Here is a 27,631-nt window from a genome sequence, read left to right on the forward strand (position 1 = left end):
GAGGACTTAGAAAAGAAACAGCAATCCAGAAAGGAGTGAAGCAAGGCTGGAGTTTGTCCCCTCTCCTTTTCAATATTTACATAGAACAGGTGATGAAGGATATCAAAGAGGAATTTGGAAAGGTTACCAAAGTTCAGGGAGAGAAAATCGAAACCCTGAAATTTGCCGATGTTATTGTTATTTTATCTGTCTGCGCAGAAGATCTGGAGAAATTGTTGAATGGCATGGACAGAGTCTTGGGGAAGGAATATAGGATGAAAATAAATAAGTCCAAAACAAAATTAATGGAGTGCGGTCGAACAAAGTCAGGTGATGCATGAAATATTAGATTAGGAAATGAAGTCTGAAAGGAAGTAGCTGAATATTGTTACTTGGCTAGTAAAATAACTAATGATGGTAAAAGTAAGGAGGACATAAAATGCAGACTAGTGCAAGCAAGGAAGGCCTTTCTTAAGAAAATAAATTTGCTCACTTGGAACATTGATATAGGACTTAGAAATATTATTTTCAAGACTTTCGTCTAGAGGTTGGCATTTTATGGAAGTGAAATATGGGCAATAACTAGCTCAGAAAGAAAGAGAATAGAAGCTTTTGAAATGTGGTGTTATGGAAGAATACTGAAGGTGAGATGGGTGGATAGAGTCACGAATGAAGAGATACTGAAACGAATTGGTGATGGGAGATCGATTTGGCTGAATTTGAATAGTAGAAGAGAGGACACATCTTAAGACACCCAGGTCTTGTACATTTGGTTTTTGAGGGAAATGTAGGTGGTAAGAACGTTAAAGAAAGACCAAGGTACGAATATCACAAGCATATTAGAGCAGTCGTTGTCATGTAGAAATGAAAAGTTTAGCAACGGGTAGGGTGGCATGGATGGCTGTATCAAACCAGTCTATGGACTGATGACTCAAACAACAACAATCTAGAATTGTGCTTACAATGTATAATTCCGTAGCAAAGCACGGGTACATGTGCTAGGAACTAATGAATTTCATTTGTGCATTACTTGAATTTGTTTACATTAACAGACATCTACAGTTATAATGATTTGAAGTAATTGACTGTATCATTATATCCTACAGTACCAAAGATTGCAGGAAGGACGAAGGTCCATCAATTATAAATATTGTAATCACTATTTATGTTAAGCAGCAAGTGTTAACAAGGCAGCTTCAAATGTGTACATATAAAAATGCATATATTAAAACTATACTGGAGACACTGAGTTTTGTTCTGCAGTTATCGATTCAGTGGTAAGTTTCCTTAGAAAACAAGATTTTGTGTTTCTCTTACCATTCCAGGACACGGCGAACACCAACGAAGCAACAATACCCGTAGCTATGAACATGTTTGTATTGTGGATAGCAGACACTACTGCAATATTTGCTTTGTTATATGCTCCGGCTTTCAGGTCTATCTCAACCCTAAAGACACTTAAGACGTTCCTCACTGTAATACGTAATTACAGAAAATAACAAGATATTAGCATCTACAAACATTTTTACCAGTGTTACTTATCATACCACGGGGATAAGAACAAACAAGGCTTTATCACCGATATTAGTTCAGTGACGCAAAGTTTAACATAACCTTGCAGATGATTGCGTCATACTTTCAGAAAACCTGGCAATTGCATATCGTGAAAGCTCTCCAGTTGTATCTCGTCTTTTAATTTACTTGAAATAATAAAAATAATAATAATAATAATAATAATAATAATAATAATAATAATAATAATAATAATAAACACTGGGACAGTTTCACAGGTATTTTCTATTAAATACCTTAGATAAATAATTATTCCTTCGGGATTAGACTGTTTGGCCAATGCAAAAAAGGGTATCAAAACTTCAGAGGGTATTTAGACGGACTTGGGATCATTGCAATAAACGAGCAATGTCGTGTTACTAAAATGAAACATTACAAAACAATTATTCTATAGGAAGCTCTATATGCATCAGTAACCTTAACATTAGGAGGTCATTCTCAAACTGCAGATATTGTAAAACAAAGACGTAAAATTTTTAGATAAATGTTCTGCTCCATACGAGGAAATGAAATTTGGATCATAATGCGAAATGTAGGCCACTGTATTTACACAGATAGTTTCATCAATACTGTACGGAGGAGACGTTTGAAATTTTTGGACATAGACTCACAGAAAGATTATTCAATGTAATAAATTCCCATCACAGGAGAATAAGTTGGCTGGAGGAAACAAGAGATCTGAATGAATTGAACATCGGGGAAGACATCATGAAATATCGCAAAGTCTTCAGGACATCAATAAATAAATAAACACACATTTGTGGTGAAAACTAGCAACAGAACTGGTACAAAATGGTCAGAAGAACGGAAGAGACAACACTGTGAGTTCATGAAGAGATTTTGGAAGAATAAGAAGGCAAAAGTCATCAAGCCAATGAACAAGCTCCAACGCGCTCTATGTATGGGCATAACGAAACAAGAAGAAAACACTGGAAGGAATAACAGAGGTGTAGAAATAAACTGTCCAGCATTTGCAGATGATTGCACCATACTTTCAGAAAACCTGACAAATGCAACAATGCAAGTCAGTCTCTTGGAAGGCATAGCAAACAGAACAGGTTTAAGAATTTCTCTAGAAAAAACAATTCATGACAAATATAAAAAATGCTCCAGAATTTCCAATAGCAGAAATTGATCGAATAAGGAAGGCATATTAAACTATTTGGGAGAAACAATTCAAGAAAACTGTTTAGAAAAATCCTCTGTAGAAGAAATGATAAACAAGATGAAAAGAGCATACGGTATAACTAGGAAATTCTACATTGAAACGTGTTTATCTAAAAACGTGCCGATTTCAATGCTTCATCCTTTGTTCCCGTTCTTGTCTATCTAGCTTTCTCCATGGCTCTTCTTCTAAGCTTTTAATCTTTGTGAAGGGTTATGGCGAGGGACACAATGTTTTTTGTTTTTACAAGCGTTATTTTAAACGTTTTAAGACATACTGCATTTTGTCTCGGTAGTTTCCAACGTGCTTTTTGCACATATGTTTGATTACGGTAATGTAATTCTTTTATTTTTAGATTTCTTTCAGTTATTTGAAATTGGCCTCGTGGATCATGTTTGTTTTATATCGCCACGTGTCATTGTGGTCGGCCCCTATTTTTTGCTCTCCGTGGGTATTTATTTATTTATTTCGTGGCCCGTCTTGTTCTTTCTGTTGTTGCCCATGTGATGTTATTTATATCAGCTGTTTCTTTGTGTCACAACTCGGTACATTGATTTGCGTCTTACTGTAATTGAGTGTCTGTATTGCGTGAATCAGCTCTGTTGCACCTTGGATGTGTGTTACGTCAATTTCATTCTACGGTTCATGTGTGGAAATCTCTTTGTTATTATTCATGTACCAAATCATTGCTCTCTGATGTCACCACTATGTTGTTGTGTATACATTGTTGGTATGTGCTGTTTTGACATTTGAATTGTATATGAGAGGCGTATTCATAATGTGATTTGGGCCTCTAATCTTGTGTGGGCTTGGCCTTGAATATCCGCGGGAGACGTTATTTATTAACCGTGTTTCTACATTTTTGGGGTCCTTTTGACCATTTATTATCTTGTATACGTTCCCCCTTTTTTGGGCCCCTTCTTAATGTATTTAGCGAGTGTTCGAATGTGAGATACGTAGGACGCATATCGTATTGCCTAGTAGTGTCGTTTGTTCTTATTTTTGCTTTTTGAGGGCATTTTTTGGGTGTGTGTATCTTCCCTTGGCAACACCTTGTTTATCCCTGATCCGGGGCGCCATGCTTGCGCGTTCCTTCCTTTCCTTGATCTTTGAGTCCTTCTTCTTCCTACAATACTCTTTCTTCTCCTCACTATGTCTCCATTTCCTCTCCTTGGATCATTTTTAGCCTATTTTCTTTACCTTCCGACCTTGGATAGAAACCTTCTATTTTTAACACATCCTTTCTAAAAACCTCCCTCTGCGTTGCTTCTTATTCTTCTCCTTAAAATACGACACTGCTAGTCAAACCGGAATGCCGGTGGTCTTTCGATCAATGCGTGATTTAAATTAATAATTTGTTGGCGATAGCGTTCTGTATTAACGGTTTCGCCGGACTTCAAGAGTTCTTAAATACACAATACCGCTCTGGTCCCACCGGACGCTTCTTACCGAAAAGATTTGGCGAAACTATGTCTCACATGTCCTAATCGATGGAACATGTTCACCATATGTGGGCTATTATCCTGCCCACAATAGAAAAAATACAAATTGTAAAAGACTTGGCAAATTGCGCGAAACCTTTGATCTAAAACTTATGCCTACATACTTCAAAAGACTTCCCAAAAAAAAAAAAAAAACATGGCGCTCTCCTCGGGATAATCTCGGAGAATTTCAACTAGACTATGTTGCAATCTCACAGAGGAATATTAGAGAAATAATGAATGTAGAAGTACGGAAAGGAGCCCATCTTGACTCGGGCCACTTCGTAACTCTCATAAAGTTTAGGCCTTTTCAATTAAATAAGAGAAGAATAAACCAAGAGAAGGTAATAAAGAATGACCACGAAAAGTTGTTACAAAATGAACGTGGTTTTCAAGAACGTTTACAGGAAAGGAAAATGGGAACCTGGGAGGAAATTCAGAAAACTGTGGTTGATACTGCGAAGGAAATAGCACCGTTACGACGAGCACGCAAACACAGATGGTGGAATGAAGATTGTGATAAGGCAATAGATCAAAGAGCAGTGGCCTTCAAAGCATGGTATGCTGATGAAACAAAGGATAAATTTGATACTAATAGAGAAGTGCGAAAACAGACGGCTAAGACCCTCCCGCAAACCAAAAGAAACTAATTAATGAAAGAAATAAGGGGCATTGAGTCGGAATTTAGGAAAAACAAGAGTTGGGACTTTAATAAGACCTTCAAACAGCACTTGAAAGGTTATCAGGCACAAAACTTAAACCTTCGGAGAAAGGATGGGGAATTGGCTGTAAGCAATAAAGAAAATTGTGAGATCCTAGCAAGATATTTTGATGAACTGTTGAAATGTGGTGAACACAGCCTATTTGCTTTACCTTCCAACCTTGGATAGAATCCAAATTTTCTTTCTGAACAAAGAAACAAAGATTCAGTCCCACCAAACAAAGATGAAATTCGGAAGATAGTCATGGAACTGCTAGTTGTTTTACGTCGCACCGACACAGATAGGTCTTACGGTGACGATGGGACAGGAAAGGAAGCGGCCGTGGCCTTAATTAAAGTACAGCCCCAGCATTTACCGAAGCAGCTAGGTTCAAAATTCTTTGAACAAAGTTTGATGGTTGAAAATCCTCTCTCTATATTTATGACCCATTTCTTCAGCAGTTCGGGGTCTGAAGGGATAAACTGAAATGCGTGAATAACATTATTAGTTATGTTTAGCGAGTGATACCCAGCACAGTATCCCACATTAAGTCATTGATATTCCCCTCCCCCAACATGTATATCTCGCATTAAATAAATTATGATATTAATTCATTCGTCACTTTGGGAGTGGCGACCCCATCGTACTAATAGCCTATATATGATTCATTCATTTCATTCCTGATCCGGTCAATGACTGGAAAACAAGTTGTAGGTTTTCATTTTCATTTTCATTAATTCATTCGAGGGGCTTGGAACACATTGGCCATCTTACCCGTATTAATATACGGGGTATTCGGTATTTGTTGAATTTGTCTGATAACCTAAAGTGTGTAACTACAGTAGTTTTCCAGGGTCAACAAGGTGCCATCCCAGCATTTTCATGTGGGAAAACTCGGGGAAAACCACTCTTAGGATGGCCACTGTCCTTCGAACCTTCTATCGCTGGATATCCGGCTCAACTCAACAGTCAAGGTTTGCGACTTACGGCTATGCTGTGAGGTCCAGAAATATATTTAGGCTACCAGGAAAAATGAATACTGGTATGTCAGAAAATGTTCACAGTAAGATAAGTCCACGATGTGAGTCCTAGAATGGATTTCGGTCTTTGCCCTAAGTAGAATAAGTCAAAACTAAACTATATGCACAATATTTCATTTGGTCCTAACGGTTGTGCCGCACCAAGTTTCCCTTGGTGGCGCACTCCTTTGTATGTAATATACATTCCTTGACCGCTATCGACTTTTCGGTCGATTTATCCCTGGACGTGACGTATGACTCGTTTTCTCCTTGACAGAGTGCGCTTCCGGCCATCAGGCGAAGTGCCCTCTTAGTCAATCTGGTGTCCGCCTTCTTTGAAATAAGTTCGCAGGACGGTTGTAGCCGACATGGCGGTCGATACAACAATGTACACTTTGGAATACGTGATCTTTGACCTGTGCCGTTTACTTTTCATGCAGTGGATTTACCTACTTGAATGCCCGACTCTTTATCTCTGTCGCTATTTTGTGACTACCTAATGCTCTGAGCAACGCCTGACTATCAAGGTAACTTTTTTTTGGCTTGCTATGGTTGCGTGGGCGTATTAGTTATGTACATTTAACCGTTAATGCTGCATTTTGCCTTATTGCTAGTTTTCTCTGATCTTGTGTGTTCTGTTTTTTGTATGACTTAAACCTGTACGGATGGAGGATGGTTTTAGTCAGTGGTGTGTTTGTTTGGCGTGTATGTGATCTGAAGTTCGAGACCTATTGCCATTTTTTTTTTAATTCGTCGATTTTTCTCATGGCCGAGCTCTTGATGCGTGACGTTGTGTTTGACGCTATGACTGGTATTCATGTTCGTCCGTGGTGAGGCGATATGAATACGTTGCAAGCGTGATGGTTACGGTGAAGCTACTGTGAATTATGTGGGGATATGTCTTGCCTTGATGCGGCAATCCTTTGTTATTTTACGCGTCTTGTATTGAGCTCATGAGTCCATGAAAGCACTTGTCTTGCTATGCGGATCTCCATGTGTTCGTTATGTGTCTGGACAAAACTGATTATTCTACCTGTATACATTCCTTTTGGGTCTCTATGGTGAGTGTGTACGTGTGGTTGTACTGTATGCTTGCCCGATTAACAGCATTCTCCTTTTCTTACAGTGTTATTTTTTAAAAGTTTTATTTACATTTTCTTATTTTCATTCCTCGGGCTATTTGCTGGCCTAATTATATATTTACGTTTGTTGCTTTCATTTGAATGAGTCTTCTTTCATTGTTAGCATTGTTTACTCGTCTCGTAACTATGGCAGCCATATTTATTCTTTGATTTTTTCTTCCTTGCTGGGATGCTGTGTTTTTTCAAATGGGGGCTTGTTGCGTGATGGATCTCTTCTCTGGGATGCTGGTCCATATACATGGAGATGTGTGAGATGTAACGTGTATGTTTTTATTTGATGTGCGTGTAAGTTCTTTCGATATATGTCCTCTGATATTAGTTCATTGCGAGGACGAATGTGTCATACGTCGCGTGTATGAAGTTATGTGGAGGAAGTAAATAGTATGTTACAAGTTTGTGATTGAAAGAAGCTTGTGTGGGCATGTTTGATATGTTTTCAATCTGCCTCTTGATATGATTGGATGAATAACCTACACGATAAGTTTCTACGCATATCTCCGTGAGTAATGTTTCAAACTTGAATTTTTTTTTATTGCCTTATCTTGCTTTATTTTCGTTAATAAACCCCCATGTATTTTGACCCCGTTCTTTCATTTATCGGGAAGGGTTCTGGGTTCTTTCCGTCTCCCGCTCCTCCCTTTAGTTTAGTTTGGTTCGAGTCCAGCTTCAGACTGTTTTAGTCTGTTCCAGCCCGTCCACGGCCTCGTCTCATGAGGTAAGTTGGTAAGTATTCACGGACCTGTTGGTGTGTGTATGCGTGCGTGTGTGCGTATGTATGTATGTATGTATGTATGTGCGTGTGCGTGTCTACGGTAGTAGAGTGTGTGTAAGGCATGAGTGAGTGTGTGTGCTGCGGGTGTGTTCGGCAGACGGTATAAGTAAACGTGCTAATATCTATCTAGGGTAGAAGAGTAGAAGTCATTTTTTTTACTTATACTCGTTTTCCCTGGCAAGTTAGATTCTGTATGTAGTCAAGAAGTGTCATTTCATTTACATATGTTAATCATTACCGGTTCCCATATTCCTGCAAATTGGCGCAGGTCTCATATCGCATTTACGAAAATACGTGCTTTTATATGTTTGTAATATATTACAATTATATAGAAAAAGCCTCGTATGTCGACAATGATTACTTCAAATCTCCCCGCTTACGCCGACAGCCCGAGTATATTCACCATAGGTGCCCAACATCAGCTGATTTGTATCTTGGCGCCATTTTCTGATGGCAGCACCCTCTCTATATATTTCTATGCTCGAAGGAGATGTAATTATTACTACTAGGAGCAAAAGATCTTCATAGGTCGATGCCCCGAACAAATAGCATTAAAAAGAATTATTACTACTGAGAACAATATACCACTGGAATAAGTGTATTACTGTTCCGTTCCTGCTACCGCAAGGTTTCTTGAAAGTTTTGTTCCTAGATAACCAGCAAAAGCGATCATAAAGGCGGTGAACGTGAAGAAATATGCCAGTGAATTTCAGGAAGAGATTCCTACATCTAGGAACGAGTGTACACATGCAGTATAGTAATACAATGCGTATACCACGTTTATTAGTAAGAAAAATATGCTACGCTTATACTGTACGTGGTGTATTCAATGCACAACTATACATGTGTTGAACAACTGTATAAGGAGGTTTTATTAGTAAAACTGTTTGATTACAGGTCTCCATGTATCTGGTAACTTGAAGCCGTCTTGCCTGTTGAATTTATTTGGGTCCAGCTCTATCCAAGACCAACTACAATATCTCACACCTTAATGCTACTATTGATTGGCAGGAAAATGGCGGAATTTGTGGTGCTCATTAAGTAATATGTGGTTGTTTCTTTACAGTGTCTCTACAGGATAAGAAACACTATTTCAACGGCGTTATTGGAGTATATAACGAATAATTCTTATTGTGTAGTGTTAGAGGTGTAAGTAATTGTGCACAATAGAGTCTACTGTTTTGCTGTAACGGCTGCAGAATTTTCCAAAATGGATCGTTCGTGCTGCGTACTAGGTTGTAGATTAAATTATACTGTTACAGATAATTCAATTTTTAATTTTCCCTGAATATACAGCTTTAAGGGAGTAATAGGTAAGGAATATACACTGGTAAAATTAAGTAAAAGGCGAAACCGTTTAACATATCGAACGAACATTTGTGGTTAGGAAATTTCTCTTTCGAGCAGAAAGTGGTGATTATTCCAGGGAGATGAGTTGAATTTTGTCAAGTGCTCCGAACAAAATTCGATCTACTGTACTTTTGATGACCTTAGAACAAACTCCTGGTTCCACTTAACGTAGTAATGAAGGATGATAGTGTACTATTTGTAAGAAATACACGATGATGTTAGGTTTGACGACATCCGTCAAGGAATACCTGTTTCGAAGTGTCCAGAGCCTGTTTCGAAGTGCCTAGAGCCTTGAATGAGAAGGTGTTTTCTAAGAAACTAGGTGTATGCCAAACTAGACCATGTGTTTCTGTATTACAGCTGGGATGAGCTGTGCGATTTGATGAGTCAGTTTATGGGTACAATTACAAACATTTCTCAACCTCTAGTGGGATTATATACTAGTGAGTATTATAGAGGATGCCTTTATTCCTGATAGCGATATGGATATAGTAATATGTAGGGAAATAACATTTGCTTTGGAATGATATTGGAATTATTAGTTTGAGCTCAGGGTACAGATTCGGCCAGAGCTTCTGATATGAGCTGCTACAATTTCTTACATGTGTCCAGGAGCCTACCACCTTAATAAAAAGAACTAACATCATTACAATATTTCATCATGTATTCTTTGATAGAATAGGTTCGTAAGCATATTATTAAAGCTTGCTCTAAATTTGACCAGGAACTCTTTGTATTCCACAGCTATCGAGAGGCAGAAAGTTGCTCTAGCTATGAGTATTTATCATAACATGTCATAAAATTTTACATAAATGAGTGTAGTGTTATTTCTGAGGGCACTATCCAATTTCTGAATTTAATATCTAAATAGTGGATCAGCAGATATGTGTCTAGTCTATATGCTCACATTCGCTTACTTCGAATTTTCTACCGTAGCAATTCTGCCTTAATTTTTCCATAACTGCTCGCTTAGGATTGCATTGGTGGATATCGTCAAACCTACCAACATCGTGTACCTCAATAAAAGGGACGCTGTCATCATTTATTATTTTGTTAAGTGGAACCAACTGTTTGTTAGACAAAATTGATTTATTACATGTCATATTTATTTACTTACCGGTACATGTTTCGTTACATCAGTGTTGTGTTATTCATATTTCAAACGGTGCTAAGGTAATGTATTAATCCAATCCTCTTGTTTACTGTGCATCATTCAAATTATTGCCTATAAAGTACATGTTTTTTACATTAATCTTGGAGTTCCTGGAGGAACGTTATCTAATATGCGGAGCTTTCACGTAAAATGAATTAATTTAGATGACTATAACCTTGAACAGTCGGCAGCTGATCCCCCTATGATGTTCACCATAATGGTTTTGATGTTACGGTCTGAGATATCGTAGTCCAAGGAAGGATTGTAGTCGGTATTGCTCTATCTCTATGGATTCGCTCACAAGTCGAGTATAGAAGTATTTTACAGCCGCAATGAGAAATAAAAATCGAAATTGAAAATGCACGAGCGGGATTCTATCGCGTGAAGAAAATATAATGTATTCTAAAGCCTAACCTTAATCTTAGAGTTCGAGTTCTTAAATATTCCGTCTTCTCCGCTTTGTGTTTTGGCGCTGAGGCATGGACACACATGCCCGTAATAATCAAACTGTTAAATACATTTGAACTCTGGTTCTGTCGTCGAATAAAATCTTGGCTGCATTATACAGTATAACGAACGACATGGCTGTGCAGCAGACGAGTCTGGAAATAACGAAAGCCATCAAAGAAGGGAAAATGACACCTGTACTTAAACTAAGGCCTTCCCACTCTTAGGCCTTTCCTACCCCGTCGCCACCATTAAACCTATTTGTGTCGGTGCCACGTAAATCCTATTGTAAAAGAACATTGAGGTTAGTTTGGTATTGTTATGTTTGGTGATTTTAATGTATTACTAGTCAAGTTGGCAGCAATGATGCGCCATTCAAAAAGAAGAGAATAGGTCGACGATATTTACTCTTCAGTGACTATCCTAGTTCCCGAGGACTACACATTCGGTGCACGGAATCCTGCCAATGTACAGGTGTATTTGAAATAAAGGCACGATAGGTCATTTGAACTTGTGGTGGAAAATGGTATTCTAAGGAAACATATTCACAAAACTGTATTCCTATCTTAATTAGTGTGAGGGAAAATACATCTCAATACTACAGTCAATGTTTTTAAAAGTCAATAGACACTGGTACTCCCCTCTGCCAAATAGACCGTGCAGCACAGCTGGTCTCCCTCCTGTTCAAGGCTGTGAAATATTTTAGGTCAGTGTGCCTCGAGGTGAGTAAACAGAGCTTGGCTTCATAAACGTAGCGCATTAACACGCGTGGCCATTTGGCACGGTGTAATAATATCAATATAGACCATTCCTTCAGTGCGTGAAACGAAAACAAAATGGAAAATAATTATTTCTCACTTCTCGATGATAATAATAATAATAATAATAATGAAATGAAATGTCGTATTGTTTTTAGTGCCGGGATATCCCAGGACGGGTTCGGCTCGCCAGGTGCAGGTTTTTCTATTTGACGCCTGTAGGCGGCCTATGCGTCGTGATGAGGATGAAATGATGATGAAGACAGAACATACACCCAGCCCCCGTGCTACTGGAATTAACCAATTAAGGTTAAAATCCACGACCAGGCCGGGAATCGAACCCGGTACCCTCTGAACCGAAGGCCAGTACGCTGACGTACTCGCCATAATCGTTAAAAGAAGTTCACCATATTAGCAGTAACTGTATAGATCGTAAGTCTGGCCATGTTATATCACATACTGTACTGAAAATGTTAAGGTCTGACACCCTGATGAGCCAGGGCGAAGCACTTCTCAGCCATGATTGATTTCCTATCAGAATTACTTCGACCGAACAGGTATCTGCACGGTTTGGGTCACGCACCAATCAGCTTGCATTTTGAAGGTAGTTGGTTCGAACCCCACTGTCGGCAGCCTTGAAGATGGCCTTCCTGTAACACTCTTGTTAGTATTATTGTCCAAGGTATTATACACGTGCATCTTAGACCATGTATTACTTTAAACGTTTACATTGACACTATTAACAACTCATCATTCTCATAAAAAAAGAATAACACACTTGTTGCTATGTTAAGGTCTGACACCCTGATGAGCCAGGGCGAATCACTTCTCAGCCATGATTCAACAAACTAAAAACGTTAAATAGTAAAGAGAAGTAGTTCAAGACTCTGTGTCCTTACACTACTCCCCCGTCCGTTACGAGAATAATCCTTCATCAATCTTAAGGAGTAGAACAGCCCAAGAATTAAGCTCATTCACACAGCAATTAGCTCATTCTGAACTGAGTTTCACTGCAGGCCATCTCTTCAAATTAAATCTTAATTTAGTATTTGTGTTCTGTGGAGCATTGACTACTTATATCGTGCTCGTCATCCGCTTCTCTAATTAGGTGTATATTTTACTTTACTTTAGGTTGCATCCGCTCAAAGTGAAGCAACTTTATTTAAACAAGGAGCTTGTTCTATGTACGAGATATTTCCCTGCCAATAGGGTAGAAGTCCATTATACTACCCAATACAAAGTCCAGTTAATTTCCGGAGTAACCACTCTGTATACTGCAAGAACAGCAGCAGGGTGTTCTGAGAGGCACTTAATAAGTTGCTGGTAGGTTGTCTGTAGTACCTGTGTACCGCACTGCTGACATGGACGGCACTTTGCGGAGGATCCCCACAGTGATATCTACAAAAGTGTTCGCTATGGTAAAACTATGCAATCGAGATTCCAGAGTATTCAAACCCCAAGCTTGGCTGTGCTGAGAATGCTTTTCTGTGGTTTCTCAGTCTCACTTCCAGGAACATTCGAGGGCAGATTTTATTCACAGGACATGGCCGATCTCTCCTCTTCCATCCTTCGCTGCACTGCAAATCAGCACAAACCTTGTGGACTGTCTGAGAAGTAAGCAATGGTACAGAAGACCTAAAAGCAGCTCATTCGCTACCTCGTAACTCCTGGACCATTCATATTACGTGCAGCCCGATAGAATTACAAACAGACAGCGATTTTTATGTGCACACTTAATACACTACTGTATGTTCATATTCATTCATAGAATACATTTCTTCGCATTTGAAGCTTTCTGTAAGAGAATAGATCTGACGACATGTCTTCGCATTGGGACATAGAAGAGGCACATATGTACATCCCTCAGGTATACCCATCCTGGCATTCGTCTGTATAAAAAATAAATGTTCCCTTCTCGGTAACTAATTTGATATTAGTAAACAAAGAAACTCTGGTAGCTGTTGCAACGATATTGTTCAAGGTAAATGAGAAGAACCAAAATAAGTCACAATTGGAAATTTCGCATGTAAATGATGCTACATTCAAACAATTCTCTTTGGTATAGAATTTATCCATTTTCTAATATGGAGCTCCGACCGCAGTTGCACTGTACGATATCCCCAGCTTTCCTGCAATGTCTGCCTTGTCTCTGAGATTATTCGATTGTAATATTTGATTATATTAAGAGAAAATTTTGTCGTATTCGTTAACTTAGAAACAAGAGCTAGAGTCAAGGAAGAAGATATTTCTTCTATACATCCGCTGTAACATTTAAGATAATACACACAGATTTATTCCTCTGTAAAAGAAATATTTATGTTACTGGTTTCAAACTTTATAAAGCATTTCGTTAATCTTAACATACGTCTATATTTTACGAGTCACAGACTCTCCAACCTTTTACGAGAAGTACTTGGAATATCCCTCGTCTAGTAGCTCTCGCCATGTTGTTTGATGTACGAGCAGAGACATCACATTCCAATACAAGATGAAGTATGCACGGTTGATTACCGGACACGTCTGAACTCACCAGTCACTACAACCTTGTTCCACACGTTGGCGGTATACTGTACTGTAATATCCTTAGGAACACCCCTGACTCGAAATCATTCCAGATACGAACCCCCCTCCCCATTTTATCTTATAGCTAAAACAGGCTTAACTCGTAAACGATCGACTGTACGGTGTATAATCTCAGGGACTTGTGTTGTTTTGCTTTGTACCATCCCACATGTCTGGGGGAAAAAAATGTTGTTCCTCTCCTACTCTTCCCTCTCTCTCCCTGTGCGTGCAGACGGTAGAATAACACCCACGGTATCCCCTCCCTGTAGCACCTATATACATAGAGTCTCCGTCGGTGTCAGTGGATGACATTTGAGTCGTCTTTCAGAACTTCTAGAACATTCTCGACGCTTCGTGCTGTGAAAGCTTCTACCATGCGTCAAAAAGGTTCTCCGTCTCCTCCTCGTAAAATGGACACTGCAACGCAGAAACAGGCCTGGAAAATTTCTCAGGAACTTACAGGCGACAGTAAGAAACGCTGTGCTGAAGAACAAGCCTTATCATCATTATCATCAGGCTCTACCTACACGTCTCCAAACTCAATTATTCGCCAGGCTTCCCTTTCTGAGGCACCACCTTCCGATCTCGGCATATCTCCGCTGCTGAATCTGAACACGGCCAACGTCGTGGCGCTTTTACATCTTCCGCCACGGTCGCCTTCGGCTAGTAATGCATACATGCCTGCCAATGTACGCAGCTATGCTGCAGCGGCGAAGAATCCAGCACTACACACTTCAATTCGTCAACGAAGTATCGTCAGTCCTGCACCATTGCCACCAGCACCATTCTACGTTATTAAGCTCATGCATGTGGACCCGGACAAGGCTAATACTCGTAATATCTACACCATTCTCTCCAGATTTACTCCAGACTTCAGTTCTTATAATCCTGAACTACAACGTACGCGGGACGGCCATCTTCATATCAAAACGTCCAAGCCATACTACAATCATCTAACCACTGCCATCGGATTGGCACAATTTGGGAAGCACGCTGCTGCTGCTGCCAACATCACGCAGCAATCACCGGGTCGGCGCTGTGCTCCTCCATCTCGTCCAACGCCTATTCTCTCTGTGGTCGCCTATCGGGTGGACAGAGACTGGACGGACGATGAAATTTGCGGTCCAACTCCAACTTGAGGGTCACTCCATCTACAAGGTCGTCCGCATTCGTAACGCACAGGGCCCCTCCTCTCTCGTTCGTGTGCTGTCGAGGGACGTACCTACGCTGGATGCCCTGCTTCGAGACGGCGTCGTTATCTACGGTCAAAGTCACTGGGTCGAACTGTCCCGCTCTGCACTACCCCAGTAGATCAGATGTGAGAGGTGTCACCGGTACAACCACGCTACAGGTGCTCCCTGTGTGAATGACGAGGTATGTGGTATCTGTAGTCAGGAGCATCCTACTTCTCAGTGTACTAACAAGGCTTCCCCCAAATATATGAATTGTGACCAACCTAACCCTCCTTTTCCTACAAGTGTCGTGCTCGTCCTGCACCTGATCCCACGAAACCTGAGTGTGTCATCCCTGTCATTTCAAAGGATCTTTCTACCCCTACTGCCTCCTCCTCCATACCCACCCCCAGTTCTGAGAACCTTATCAGGTTCCTCACCATGGTTCCCCAGAACATTCTTCCATTCCCAAGTCCAGTTAGCAGCGCGGCTGGTTCTTAATACTCATGTGGATATCGCGTATTCGGGGAATAAGATGCATTTTGCATTTTCCCCCTTAACACGGTACCCCTTATGAGATAAAATGTTTCGGGTATATTACGTTAACCTTCAATCTCTTCAAACCAGCCGTGCTCTCCTGGACTTTGCCCTAAATCTGTACGCCCCGGATATTTTCATTCTTGATGAAACCTTTTTGACTTATCAACAACAGCCCCATTTTCCGAAATATCGTTTTTATAGTGCTGATGGGCAATATGAATCTCGAAGTTGTGTAGCTATTGGAGTTAAACATGGCATTACTGTTAAACGTCATTATTTCGCTTTCACTAATAACGTCACTGAATATCTCATCTTAGAAACTTTTCTCCAAAATAACACTTCTCTTACTTTCGTTACTCTCTATCTTCCTCCTCGCACTCCTCCTCTCGACTTCATTCGATATATCGATACCACTTTCTCCCACTACATTTTTGTCGCTGATATCAATATTACTTCGTATACTGCATCTGAGGTTACTGCTTTTAATACGATGCTGACTCACCTCCGGGGCGTGCAGATTCCCTTCCCTTTCCCCACCCGCCCAATTTCCAACTCCACCCCAGTTGCTCTCATAGTTTCCCAAACCCTTTCCACACTTACCATTGATAAGCTTCTTCCTATCAATTCCGACCATACCCTAGCTCTCATTACTGTCCTCAATTGTTCAAAAAACTGCTCACCCTCTCCCTCCTCGCCCTCCCCCTACCCATCGGTTCTCCCAGACTAACTGGACCAACTATCGTACGACAATCACTGATTTACTCCAGGACACACTTCCCCCCACTTCCCTTCCTAACAGCCTTGCTTTAATTTCCCAAGTAGAACATGCCCTTTCTGTTGCTGACCAACGCCATGTCCCTCGCCATTCTTACCACCGCTCCAAACCCCCTATCCCTCCAAAGCCCTATCTTTACTTCAACTTGCTGATGACTATTATCGTTCTTACTCACGTACTCGTGACGCTGTGACTTTACGTGAACATCGACCTCATTTACGTCACCCTCGGTCTTACATCAAAGCCCTTAAAAACGACACTGGATGACAGCTTCTGATAACCTCAAAGATATACATGAACCACGCAAAGTTTGGAGAACTTTTCAACGCTTGACTAAAACGAACAAATCTCTCCCGACTTATCCTCTTCACTTCGGTCCTTCCCCACCTATTACTGACAAAGAAAAACCCGACGTTTTTGCCGATCACTATTCTCGTCTTTTCACCCCTCCTTCCCTCCCCCACTATTCTCATCCTGATGAGCCGCTTATCTTACAACACGCTAACCCTGCTCAGCCACATTTGCAACCATCTTTCTTGCATTTTCGTGATATTGACTATTCTCATCCACTCAGTTCCCCTATTACCCCTACTGAAATCCTGACTTTTTTACGCCATAAACGTAAAACCGCTCCTGGACATGATCACCTTACCTATCGCCATATCCGCGAAGCCCCTCTACTCCTCATTCATATTCTTTGCTCTATTTATAATACCATGCTCTATACCGGTCTATTTCCTCCACACTGGGAGTATGCTATCATTCTTCTTTTCCTCAAACCACATAAACCTCCCTCCGATATCCACTCCTATCGCTCCATTTCTCTTCTCACCGTCCTCTCTAAAATCTTTGAAGGCATCCTTTTTAAATGCTTGTCCCGTTATTTACAATCCCTTAACTTATTACCTTCCTCTCAAGCCGGTTACCGTCCTCATGTTTCTACCCAGGACCACCTATTTCATATTACTGCCTCTCTGTCCACTTATTTAAAGTCCCATAAACCCGCTGTTTTAATTTGCCTTGACGTAAATAAAGCCTTTGAATTTGTCTGGCATACCGGCCTCTTATTCAAACTTAGTCATCTACCTATCCCTACCACTTTCATTCGCCTCTTTTCCAACTATCTCCATTCTAGGACAGCCACTGTTAATATTCATGGTACTCTTTCCTATTATTCACCTTCGGCCTTGCTCAAGGTTCCCCACTCTCTCCGCCACTTTATATTCTCTTCACGTATGATATTCCCCATCCCCAGTCTCCCCTCCGTCTCTACCAATATGCTGACGACCTGGCTATTCTTGCTTTCAGTCCCAATCATACTTCGCTTACTCGCCGCACACAACAATACCTTAACACTCTTGAATCCTGGTTGAATACATGGCACCTTTCTGTTAATCCCACCAAGTCTCAGTTCGCCGTCTTCCGCGCTAAATCCCGTATCTGTTCTTTACGCCCTAAAATCGAACTAACAATGTATAATACCCCTTTCCCAGAAACCCAAATACTAACATACCTCGGAATTCAAATTCAAAATAATTTACGTTGGAATCACCACTTAACGACCCTTTATAAACAAGCTTTACAGCGTTTCAGTGCCCTTCGATCCCTGACCAGTTCTACGTGGGTTCCTTCCCCCATACTTCATATTTATACATCCTTTATCCGACCTCTCATTACCTATGCCTCCTTGACTTGGATTGATGCCCACCCAACTGAGTATTTACGACTGACTCGACTAGACAGACATGCAATCCGCATAGCGTATCGACTCCCTTACGACACCCCCTCTGCCCACTTCCGTCCTTATTACCCTTTTCCTGGCATTTTCACACATCTTCATACTCTTCGCCCCCAATACCTCACTCGCGCTATTTCCCATCGTAATCCTATTGTCACCGAAGCACTCACTTTATCCCCCTTCGCCAATGCCATCCTTACCAACACTCGCACACCTCGATATTCTCATCTCTTTCCGCCCCCCATTACTTAGCTTCCACTTCCTTTACAGTCTTACCGCCCCACCTCAATGCTAATAATAATAATCATAGTATTAATGTTTCGTTTTCACGATGCTCCTGGTTGCGGTGCTGCTCCTCTTGTCCACCACCGACAATCTGGCGCCATAAGCGCCCTCAAGTTGTGTTCTCCGAGTGCTATGAAGTGTAATTCACGTGTGTTTCTTATTCCAAGTGTTTGCTTGCTATTCGTTACGTCTCTCTGGTTTCTTTTAGTGTGCTTTTATTCCCCTTTTCGTATATCACTGTATATATTTTCTGTTCCCATGTATTCAGTGAGTTCTTTCTTTGGTATTTTATCCGCACTCGCTACCAAAGTACTATCTAAGACAATTGAACAATTTTTTTCAAGTTTACTCATACTTTTTTGTCGTTGTGTCTCGTTTATTTCATCTTTATTTTGTATCTGTATTTGGTGTTTACATAGCAGCGCAAGAAGAGCTGCAGGTCAGTTTCTATTGTTTATATTTTTTCTGATTATCGTTGCGCAGTGTAAGAAATACTGCTGGACTAAAACACTTTTCCTATAGTACCTACCTCATCTTGTATATATGTAGGTAATCTATTGTAAAACTTTGTATACTTCTTGAATCAATAAACGGTGTATAGCGGGGGTTGACTATTGTGAGGTGCGGTGCGGGTCTCTCTCCTCTGGGTCCCTTGTGGCTGCGGTATCCCCCTGCGCGAGGACATTCTATACCTTCTTTTACGTATGTGCAACACATACTCGCTAGTTTTTGTTATTCTCCCTCTTTCTTTCTGATTCGCAAGGCCTAAGAGCCGCTTAGTTCGCCTGATGGCCCGCCCGCCGACTTACGTCACGTCACGTTGTAGTAAGAGACGACTAAAAGGAGCCACACGGGCTTTTAACTGGGAGCGTGTGTTGGTGACAACAGGGCCCTTAGCTCAGTCCTGGCATTGCTTCCACTTACTTGTTCCAGACTCCTCACTGCTATCCGACCTCCCTTGGTCAACTCTTGTTCCTTTCCGACCACGACGGTATTAGGTTTGCGAATCCTAGGGAGTTTTCCATTCTCACGCCCTTCGTGGCCCTGTCTTTCTTTGACTGATGTCTTCATTCTTTGATGTGTCGGATCCTTTCCATTTTTCCCCCTGATTACTGATAGAAGGAGGGTGGTTTGCTAGTTGTTCTTTCTCTTAAAACAGTAATCACCACCACTCTTCACTCTCTATTTACTGCTTCTAACTGAGGTTGAGTGTCGATATAATACATCCACTTTATTCCTGCCAGTCGTAACGGGTGACTAAAACGCTTCCAGTGTTCGGTATTAGGCTTGCGAGCCCTGTAACGTCTTTCAATTTTATACCCTCTAATTTGTCCAAAATTTAGATCAGAACTCCCTTTTGTTCCTGATTCATAGTATTAATAGGGGTTGGTTGCCTAATTATACCTCCTCTTAAACAATAATCACCTATTCCCTACTGCGAGATGCCATCTTACAGAGATCACTTACAAACAGACCGAGGTGCTACAATTATTACTCAAACAAGTCAGGAAATAAGATAAATATATTCTTAACAATGTGTTGATCCAATATCAACCCACTTTCCTAGCTGACAAAATTCATCAACCGAAATACTGATATACACTGACTGACAGAGCAAATGCAACACCAAGAAGGAGTGGTCAGAACTTTATGCCAATTGCAGGGTAGACTGACGTCACTGAGGTATGCTCATGATGTGAAATGCGCCGCTGTGCTGCGCACGTAGCGAACGATAAATGGGACACGGCGTTGGCGAATGGCCCACTTCGTACCGTGATTTCTCAGCCGTCAGTCATTGTAGAACGTGTTGTCGTGTGCCACAGGACACGTGTATAGCTAAGAATGCCAGGCCGCCGTCAACGGAGGCATTTCCAGCAGACAGACGACTTTACGAGGGGTATGGTGATCGGGCTGAGAAGGGCAGGTTGGTCGCTTCGTCAAATCGCAGCCGATACCCATAGGGATGTGTCCACTGTGCAGCGCCTGTGGCGAAGATGGTTGGCGCAGGGACATGCGGCACGTGCGAGGGGACCAGGCGCAGCCCGAGTGACGTCAGCACGCGAGGATCGGCGCATCCGCCGCCAAGCGGTGGCAGCCCCGCACGCCACGTCAACCGCCATTCTTCAGCATGTGCAAGACACCCTGGCTGTTCCAATATCGACCAGAACAATTTCCCGTCGATTGGTTGAAGGAGGCCTGCACTCCCGGCGTCCGCTCAGAAGACTACCATTGACTCCACAGCATAGACGTGCACGCCTGGCATGGTGCCGGGCTAGAGCGACTTGGATGAGGGAATGGCGGAACGTCGTGTTCTCCGATGAGTCACGCTTCTGTTCTGTCAGTGATAGTCACCGCAGACGAGTGTGGCGTCGGCGTGGAGAAAGGTCAAATCCGGCAGTAACTGTGGAGCGCCCTACCGCTAGACAAAGCGGCATCATGGTTTGGGGCGCTATTGCGTATGATTCCACGTCACCTCTAGTGCGTATTCAAGGAACGTTAAATGCCCACCGCTACGTGCAGCATGTGCTGCGGCCGGTGGCACTCCCGTACCTTCAGGGGCTGCCCAATGCTCTGTTTCAGCAGGATAATGCCCGCCCACACACTGCTCGCATCTCCCAACAGGCTCTACGAGGTGTACAGATGCTTCCGTGGCCAGCGTACTCGCCGGATCTCTCACCAATCGAACACGTGTGGGATCTCATTGGACGCCGTTTGCAAACTTTGCCCCAGCCTCGTACGGACGACCAACTGTGGCAAATGGTGGACAGAGAATGGAGAACCATCCCTCAGGACACCATCCGCACTCTTATTGACTCTGTACCTCGACGTGTTTCAGCGTGCATCGCCGCTCGCGGTGGTCCTACATCCTACTGAGTCGATGCCGTGCGCATTGTGTAACCTGCATATCGGTTTGAAATAAACATCAATTATTCGTCCGTGCCGTCTCTGTTTTTTCCCCAACTTTCATCCCTTTCGAACCACTCCTTCTAGGTGTTGCATTTGCTCTGTCAGTCAGTGTACATTTGAGGGCATTGTATTCTTTGACAATAAAGAGCTGCCGCACAAAAGTACTCAGTTGTTTGCGCTGTTAATTTAATTGACCGAATAAGAGATAACAGCAATCAATCAGACTGAAGTCGCCTGGAAAGGCAAGAAATCAATGTATGGAAGTTTTGTTGTGGTTACGACGTACTCAGATACACTTGCTACCTCCAGAACTGCGAGCGTGAAGATGAAGCCAAACAAGGACTTACTGTCAGAGTTTCTTCCACTCTTGTACGTCTCACGATGGTGTGGCCTCATGCCATACGAACTGGACTCTAACACTCAACGTCTCAAGTTTAGCAGAAAGGGAGTGTTGATCACCATCGCCATCATCGTCATCATAGTTTTTGGCTTCGTACACAATATCATACTTTATCTACTTCATGGTATTTCATCCCGCCACGAAGGAATGGCGAAAGTCGTGCGAGGGACTCTGGATCTTGCGGTGTATATATTGCCCATGGTCACCTTGATACCCAGATTAACCTGTTACATGAGAAAGGTTGAAATAATTTATCTCAAGTTAGCTAAGATTGAACTGGTACTGCGTGTGAAGCTTGGAGTTGAACATAAGCGATCCAGGTGGATTGTGGCTCAAATTATGATCTACATCGCTGCCTTGTGTGTTTTATACGGAGACTTGCTCTCTATGACTCATAAGACTGAGAATATTATGCATAATTTTGCGCACATGATTTCAGCAATAGTTTATTTGCAGCTAATTAACAGTGTAATTCTTTTAAGAAGGATTTTACGTATTTTGAATGAAATACTTCAAAACTTTCCTCGTTACTCTCATACTGGCAGAGAGGATGAAGCTGAGAACGATATCACTTGTTATGGGACAGTAACCAGTCCATTCTCCAATAATAAAACAACTCGCGACCTGTGCTCCATCAGGACAGTTCGGATTCTTTACGATGATGTCATAAAAGTAGCAAACCTGATTAATTTGATCTACAGCCCCGATATACTGTTTAGAATACTCTACTACTTCACTTCTTTCATATCCGATATCTACGAACTATACCGCATTTCTCAGACTGAAATATCAAGCAATCTGCAATTCATTTCATGTGTTGTGTTATGGGACGTATTCCACCTGGCACAGTTGATCACCATCGAAATAGTTTCCTTCCTGGCTTCGTATGAAGCCAACAATACGGCTTCATCCGTGACTACACTAATTCTTCACCAACCATTAGGGAGTAGATCTGCCCAAGAATTAAGCTCATTCTCACAGCAATTAGTTCAGTCTAAACTGAGATTCACTGCAGGCCATTTCTTCAAATTAAATCTTAACTTTCTGCTTGTGTTCTGTGGAGCATTGACCACTTATATTATACTCGTTATCCAGTATTCTAATTAGAAGTATGACTTAAATTACCTTTGGTTGCATCCATTAGAAGTGAGAGAATTATTATTTAGGCTGAGAACCTTATTTTTATTTAAACAAGGTGCTTGGAGGTTAATGTGTGACTGTATTAAGAGATGATTTCGTTGTACTCGTTAACTTAGGAAGTAGTGATAATGTTATGGAAGAAGGCATTGCTTCTGTATATACCTTGTAACATAATATATAATACACACAGATTTATTCCCCTTTAAAGAAAATAGTTATGCCATTGTTTTTTAAACATTATCAAGCATTCCGTTAATCTCAATATATGGTCGGTATTTTACGAGACACAGTCTTTCAAACTTTGTAGAAGTACTTGGCATATCCCACACCTAGAGCTATCGCTATGCTGGTGTACGAGCAGGGTGGTGAACCTGAAGAATGTACGGTTGATTACCGGACACGTTCGAACACGCCAGGGGCTGCAACCTTGTTCCACACTTTGACGAAGTACAGTAATATCCTTACTGATATCCCTGACCCCAAAACTTAATCCTAGATACGAACCCTTCCCCATTCTATCTTATAACTAAAATAGGATTAGCTCGTAAACGATCGACTATAAGGCATATGTTCATGGGGACCTCGTGTGTACCATCCTCCCATTCCTTCCCACGTGTTTGTGAATCCCGCACCTCTCTAGTTACTGTGCCTTAGATGTTATTTGGATGCATGTGACAAGAAACAATGCTCCAAGTCCTCATTCTACTTGCATGCTGATGGACTGCAACTCGCCTCTGTTTTGCCAACTCCGAAGTCCAAATTCCCCTTAAGTCAATATTATTATTTTCGTCGTACTTGTAATGTTATTAAGAAACTGAAATACCGCAAAGGAGTTTGGTTGGTTTTTTAAGGCATTACAGGATTAAGGAAATCGGATAGTGTGAAATGGCCAAAAATGGCTATTTTTGGTTTAGGTTCAAAACATTATCGTCTCTTTCACGATTACGGCAATATATAACACAATGTAATTAGGATCATTTATGAAGACATTACGGTTACTTTAATATAACCATGCAGACGTCCACGTATCGTAATGCCATGCTCTCATTTTATTATCCAGCAATATTTCATGTTCTACTTCGTGTAACTGAGAACGGTAAAGTTTCTCTCTTCGGGGATTATTCTCTTCGTCACACTGGCTAGCCTGAGTGTTCTTTAACGATTTTCAATTGTTTTACCGCCTTCTTAAAATTTACGTGTCAATTCCTCTTTGGTGTACATTGCGATTGTGTTCAGTTAATGTGCATCTTGCTTGTGATTTATCTTCTAAGTGTCTAAAGTGTTTTCCAAATGGAAATTCCATGAAACCAGCATACACCGTCTGGGAAGAAACAGGCATGTTAAGAAGATCTTTCTGATGAAATTACTGAGCAAGATACAACTAAACCTATGACCGGAGTTTATGAACGTCATAAATACAGAAAGAGAAATCGACCGAAAACGCATATGTCATGTCGGCAGAGCAGCGGATTAATCAACCAAGGAAGGCAGGATTAGAAGAAAACATGAAAAGAGAAGCAGTGAAGAGGACGAATATGATTATTCCGCTGGAATGTTTTAAAATCGCAGGCAAGTTCTTAGTCGAAGTTTAACCTAACTTTTCTTAAAATGCCATTTATGCTCAGTTTTGTACCTTTTCATCGGGAACGACAAAGTGTACAGACAAAAAATCTCTAACACATACTGAGCAAATATCAACACATACACTTCAGCATCATTTTATTAGTAGTTATTGAAATAATAACTAAATATACAGAATAGTATTTTTTTAAAGTCTGAAAAAATTTGCTCGATTAGATTATTATGCTATATTCATATAAGGACCCACATGTGTTCAACACGGCGTTTGTATAAAATGCGCGAAACAGCATGAATGATTTGTAATCACCGTGTACTAGGAAAATATGTGAAGGTCGGCATAAGCAATGAAATAGAAAACAAGAGTCATTTACTTTTTGGATGTTTAAGACGCTCAACAATTATGAAGCAGAATAATACCGAATACTACGCTCCTTTATGTATCAACAGTCATGCTTTTATACGTTTAAACAGAAGGAAACAGGCTCTGAAAAAAGCAGCATCTCTTCAAGCAATCATGTTGATACGCAAACGCACACTAACCATTATGCCACAGGACAGCTCTGAGGTAGCAACGTGGGAAAGCACAAGCCGAATGTTGGGGAAACGTCTGAGCTTCATTCGTGATTCGATCTATCCATCTCGCATTCAGCGTTCTTCTGTAACATCACATTTCAAAAGATTCTATTCTCCTTCTTTTCTAGTTAGTTACCGTCCATGTTTCACTTCCATACAACGCCACGCTCCACACGAAAGTCTTCAGAAACATCTTTCTAATTCCTACATCAATGTTGGAAGTGAGCAACTTTCTCTTCCTTGCTTGTGCTAGTTTGCATTTTATGTCCTCCCTAGTTCTGCAATCGTTACTTATTTTACTACCCAAGTAGCAATATTAATCTACTTCCTTTGTCTTACTTTTTAATTCCTGCATCACCCGACTTCGTTCGCATACTCTCCATTACATTTGTTTTGGATTATTTCTTTTCACCTTGTAGTCCTTACCCAAGCCTCCGTCCACACCATTCAGTCATTTCTCCAGATCTTCACCAGGCTGAAATAAAATATTGTAAAGAGTAAGAAATACGTTACGTCGTGAGCAACTACAAAAGAAATCCTCGACCAAGTTGTGAGCTTGAGAATAGACAACAACATGCTGATAAACGGCGCCGGCGGAAAAGCCGGTTGTAATTTTCTCCAAAAAGGAATATTCCTCTCGATTTTAAATACTGTGTTGATGGAGTGAACGTACCTAGGGGTTTGTGTAAGGGGACGTTGTAAACCAGGGTTAGGCATCTCTTCATAATAATGTTTACGAGCTGACTTCGGACTTCTAGGATAGCACGCAAACTTACCGAAGCGAGTAACAAGTACACACAACTGCTCAACGGTTATGCTTCAAGCTTAGCATAAACATTAGGGGCACGGTCTATCAGAGCCCCTACAAGTTATGTTAATCTAGCTACATCACTTAAGGACGGGCTGGACGACGCCTTTTAATAACCAAATTTCCCTGCATTCTAACTTCGCCGTCTGTTTATAAGTATGAGGTTATATAAAGGTTGTAATGCGGATCTGGAGAAGAAGACGTAAGAGGCTCGCTCCAGTGTACGCCACACTATCACCAGGATTAGTTTAATTTTATTTTATTTTATTGCTCGCTACAGGCTTTTCAAGCCAATCTCAGCAAGATTCTTTGCGATACAAAGTGAAATTACAAATAATGATGACTTAATATTACTGAGACTAACTTAATTAAAATTAATCTTAATCTAAACCAATATATTTATTGAAAACCTCAACTTTTTCCAGACATTCTGGATTGGCACAAGGGCACAGTTTAACTACACAAAAAGTATCAAAGTTAAAATTGAACAATTAATAACACAGTACTGCGTTAACATTTGGAAAATACAAAAAAAAATAATAAAGAACAATACACTGGGTATTAGACATAACGGCAAAATACACGGAACTACTGTGGATATAAACGCGATTTTAAAATTGACGATAATTCTCGCAAAGTGGCGATTACCAAAACATTGATTCTGGAATTCTGTAGGCCGAATCTGTAACAAAAATTAATGAAAGCGCCTACTTAAAGTGCCACGTGACCCTACCATTAAACCCAATAATTCCAGCTCTTCTAAATGGTACTTTCCCCTATAAAATTCCTCAGGCTGGCCGATGTGATGCTTCATTGTGACTGGGATCAATTATATAACCTTTCTTGCTGCCGTTAATTATTTTTAAAATATTGTCTAGTTTGCACTGAAATAAAGAGCATTACTTTTCCGAGATGCACTGTTATACATATTGCGTAGTCTGTAAAGTGGTGAATTTTGATGGGAGATGTTCTAGCTTTTTTATTTGAAAATGTTAAATGAAATCTTGAATTTGGGCGCGGGACATGGAAATTCAGGATTGCTTTATTTAAAAACTGGTGAAGATCCCAGTGAAAGCAGCTCCATTTGTTCGGGGTGATTTCCGACAAATGCATGGTGATACCAACAATTTCCGAAGCTTTGGTCGGGAAGACTTGTGGAGGAAGGATACGAGCTGCTCGACTACGCGGTATATTCCGAGTTTTCTGGGGAGACGGCGTGTAATGACATTAATAGACATTTTAAATAGAAGAAAGAGTCATAATATTAAGATAAAAATAGATTTCAAGAGGACAAACATGAGCAAATACGAATTCGCTATTAACACGAGAAATTAGGGATTGGTATAGTTTATCAGGAGAGATTTTCAATACAGACCTTGAGAAGTTTCTGCCGCATGGGTGACAGCCCCAAATGGACATGAGTGGTGAATGAATTGAAATGAAAGAATAGAGACTGATTTAGAAAATCTCACCCAAATTTGTGTGTCAGCTTGAGTCTGAAGTGCCATTTAATAGTTAATATATCAAAATTAACTTATAATAAAAGCGAATATATTGAAAACGTTTAACTGTTTTGATCTTCATCACACATCCGTGTCGGTTGCAAATTTG

At 40.9% G+C, this 27,631-nt stretch overlaps 1 protein-coding gene across 1 annotated transcript in view; it reads right to left on the reverse strand.

Annotated features, from left to right (window-relative positions):
* The window catches only part of LOC136873243 (uncharacterized), a 137,592-nt gene extending 111,925 nt beyond the window's left edge, over positions 1-25,667 (reverse strand). The window contains exon 1 of the mRNA XM_067146691.2: positions 25,639-25,667. Coding sequence (XP_067002792.2) covers positions 25,639-25,667 — 29 coding nt within the window. The remainder of the gene's footprint in view (positions 1-25,638) is intronic.
* Positions 25,668-27,631: the final 1,964 nt, after the last annotated feature.

This window comes from Anabrus simplex, chromosome 1 (assembly GCF_040414725.1).
Source record: "Anabrus simplex isolate iqAnaSimp1 chromosome 1, ASM4041472v1, whole genome shotgun sequence".
Lineage (NCBI taxonomy): Eukaryota > Metazoa > Arthropoda > Insecta > Orthoptera > Tettigoniidae > Anabrus > Anabrus simplex.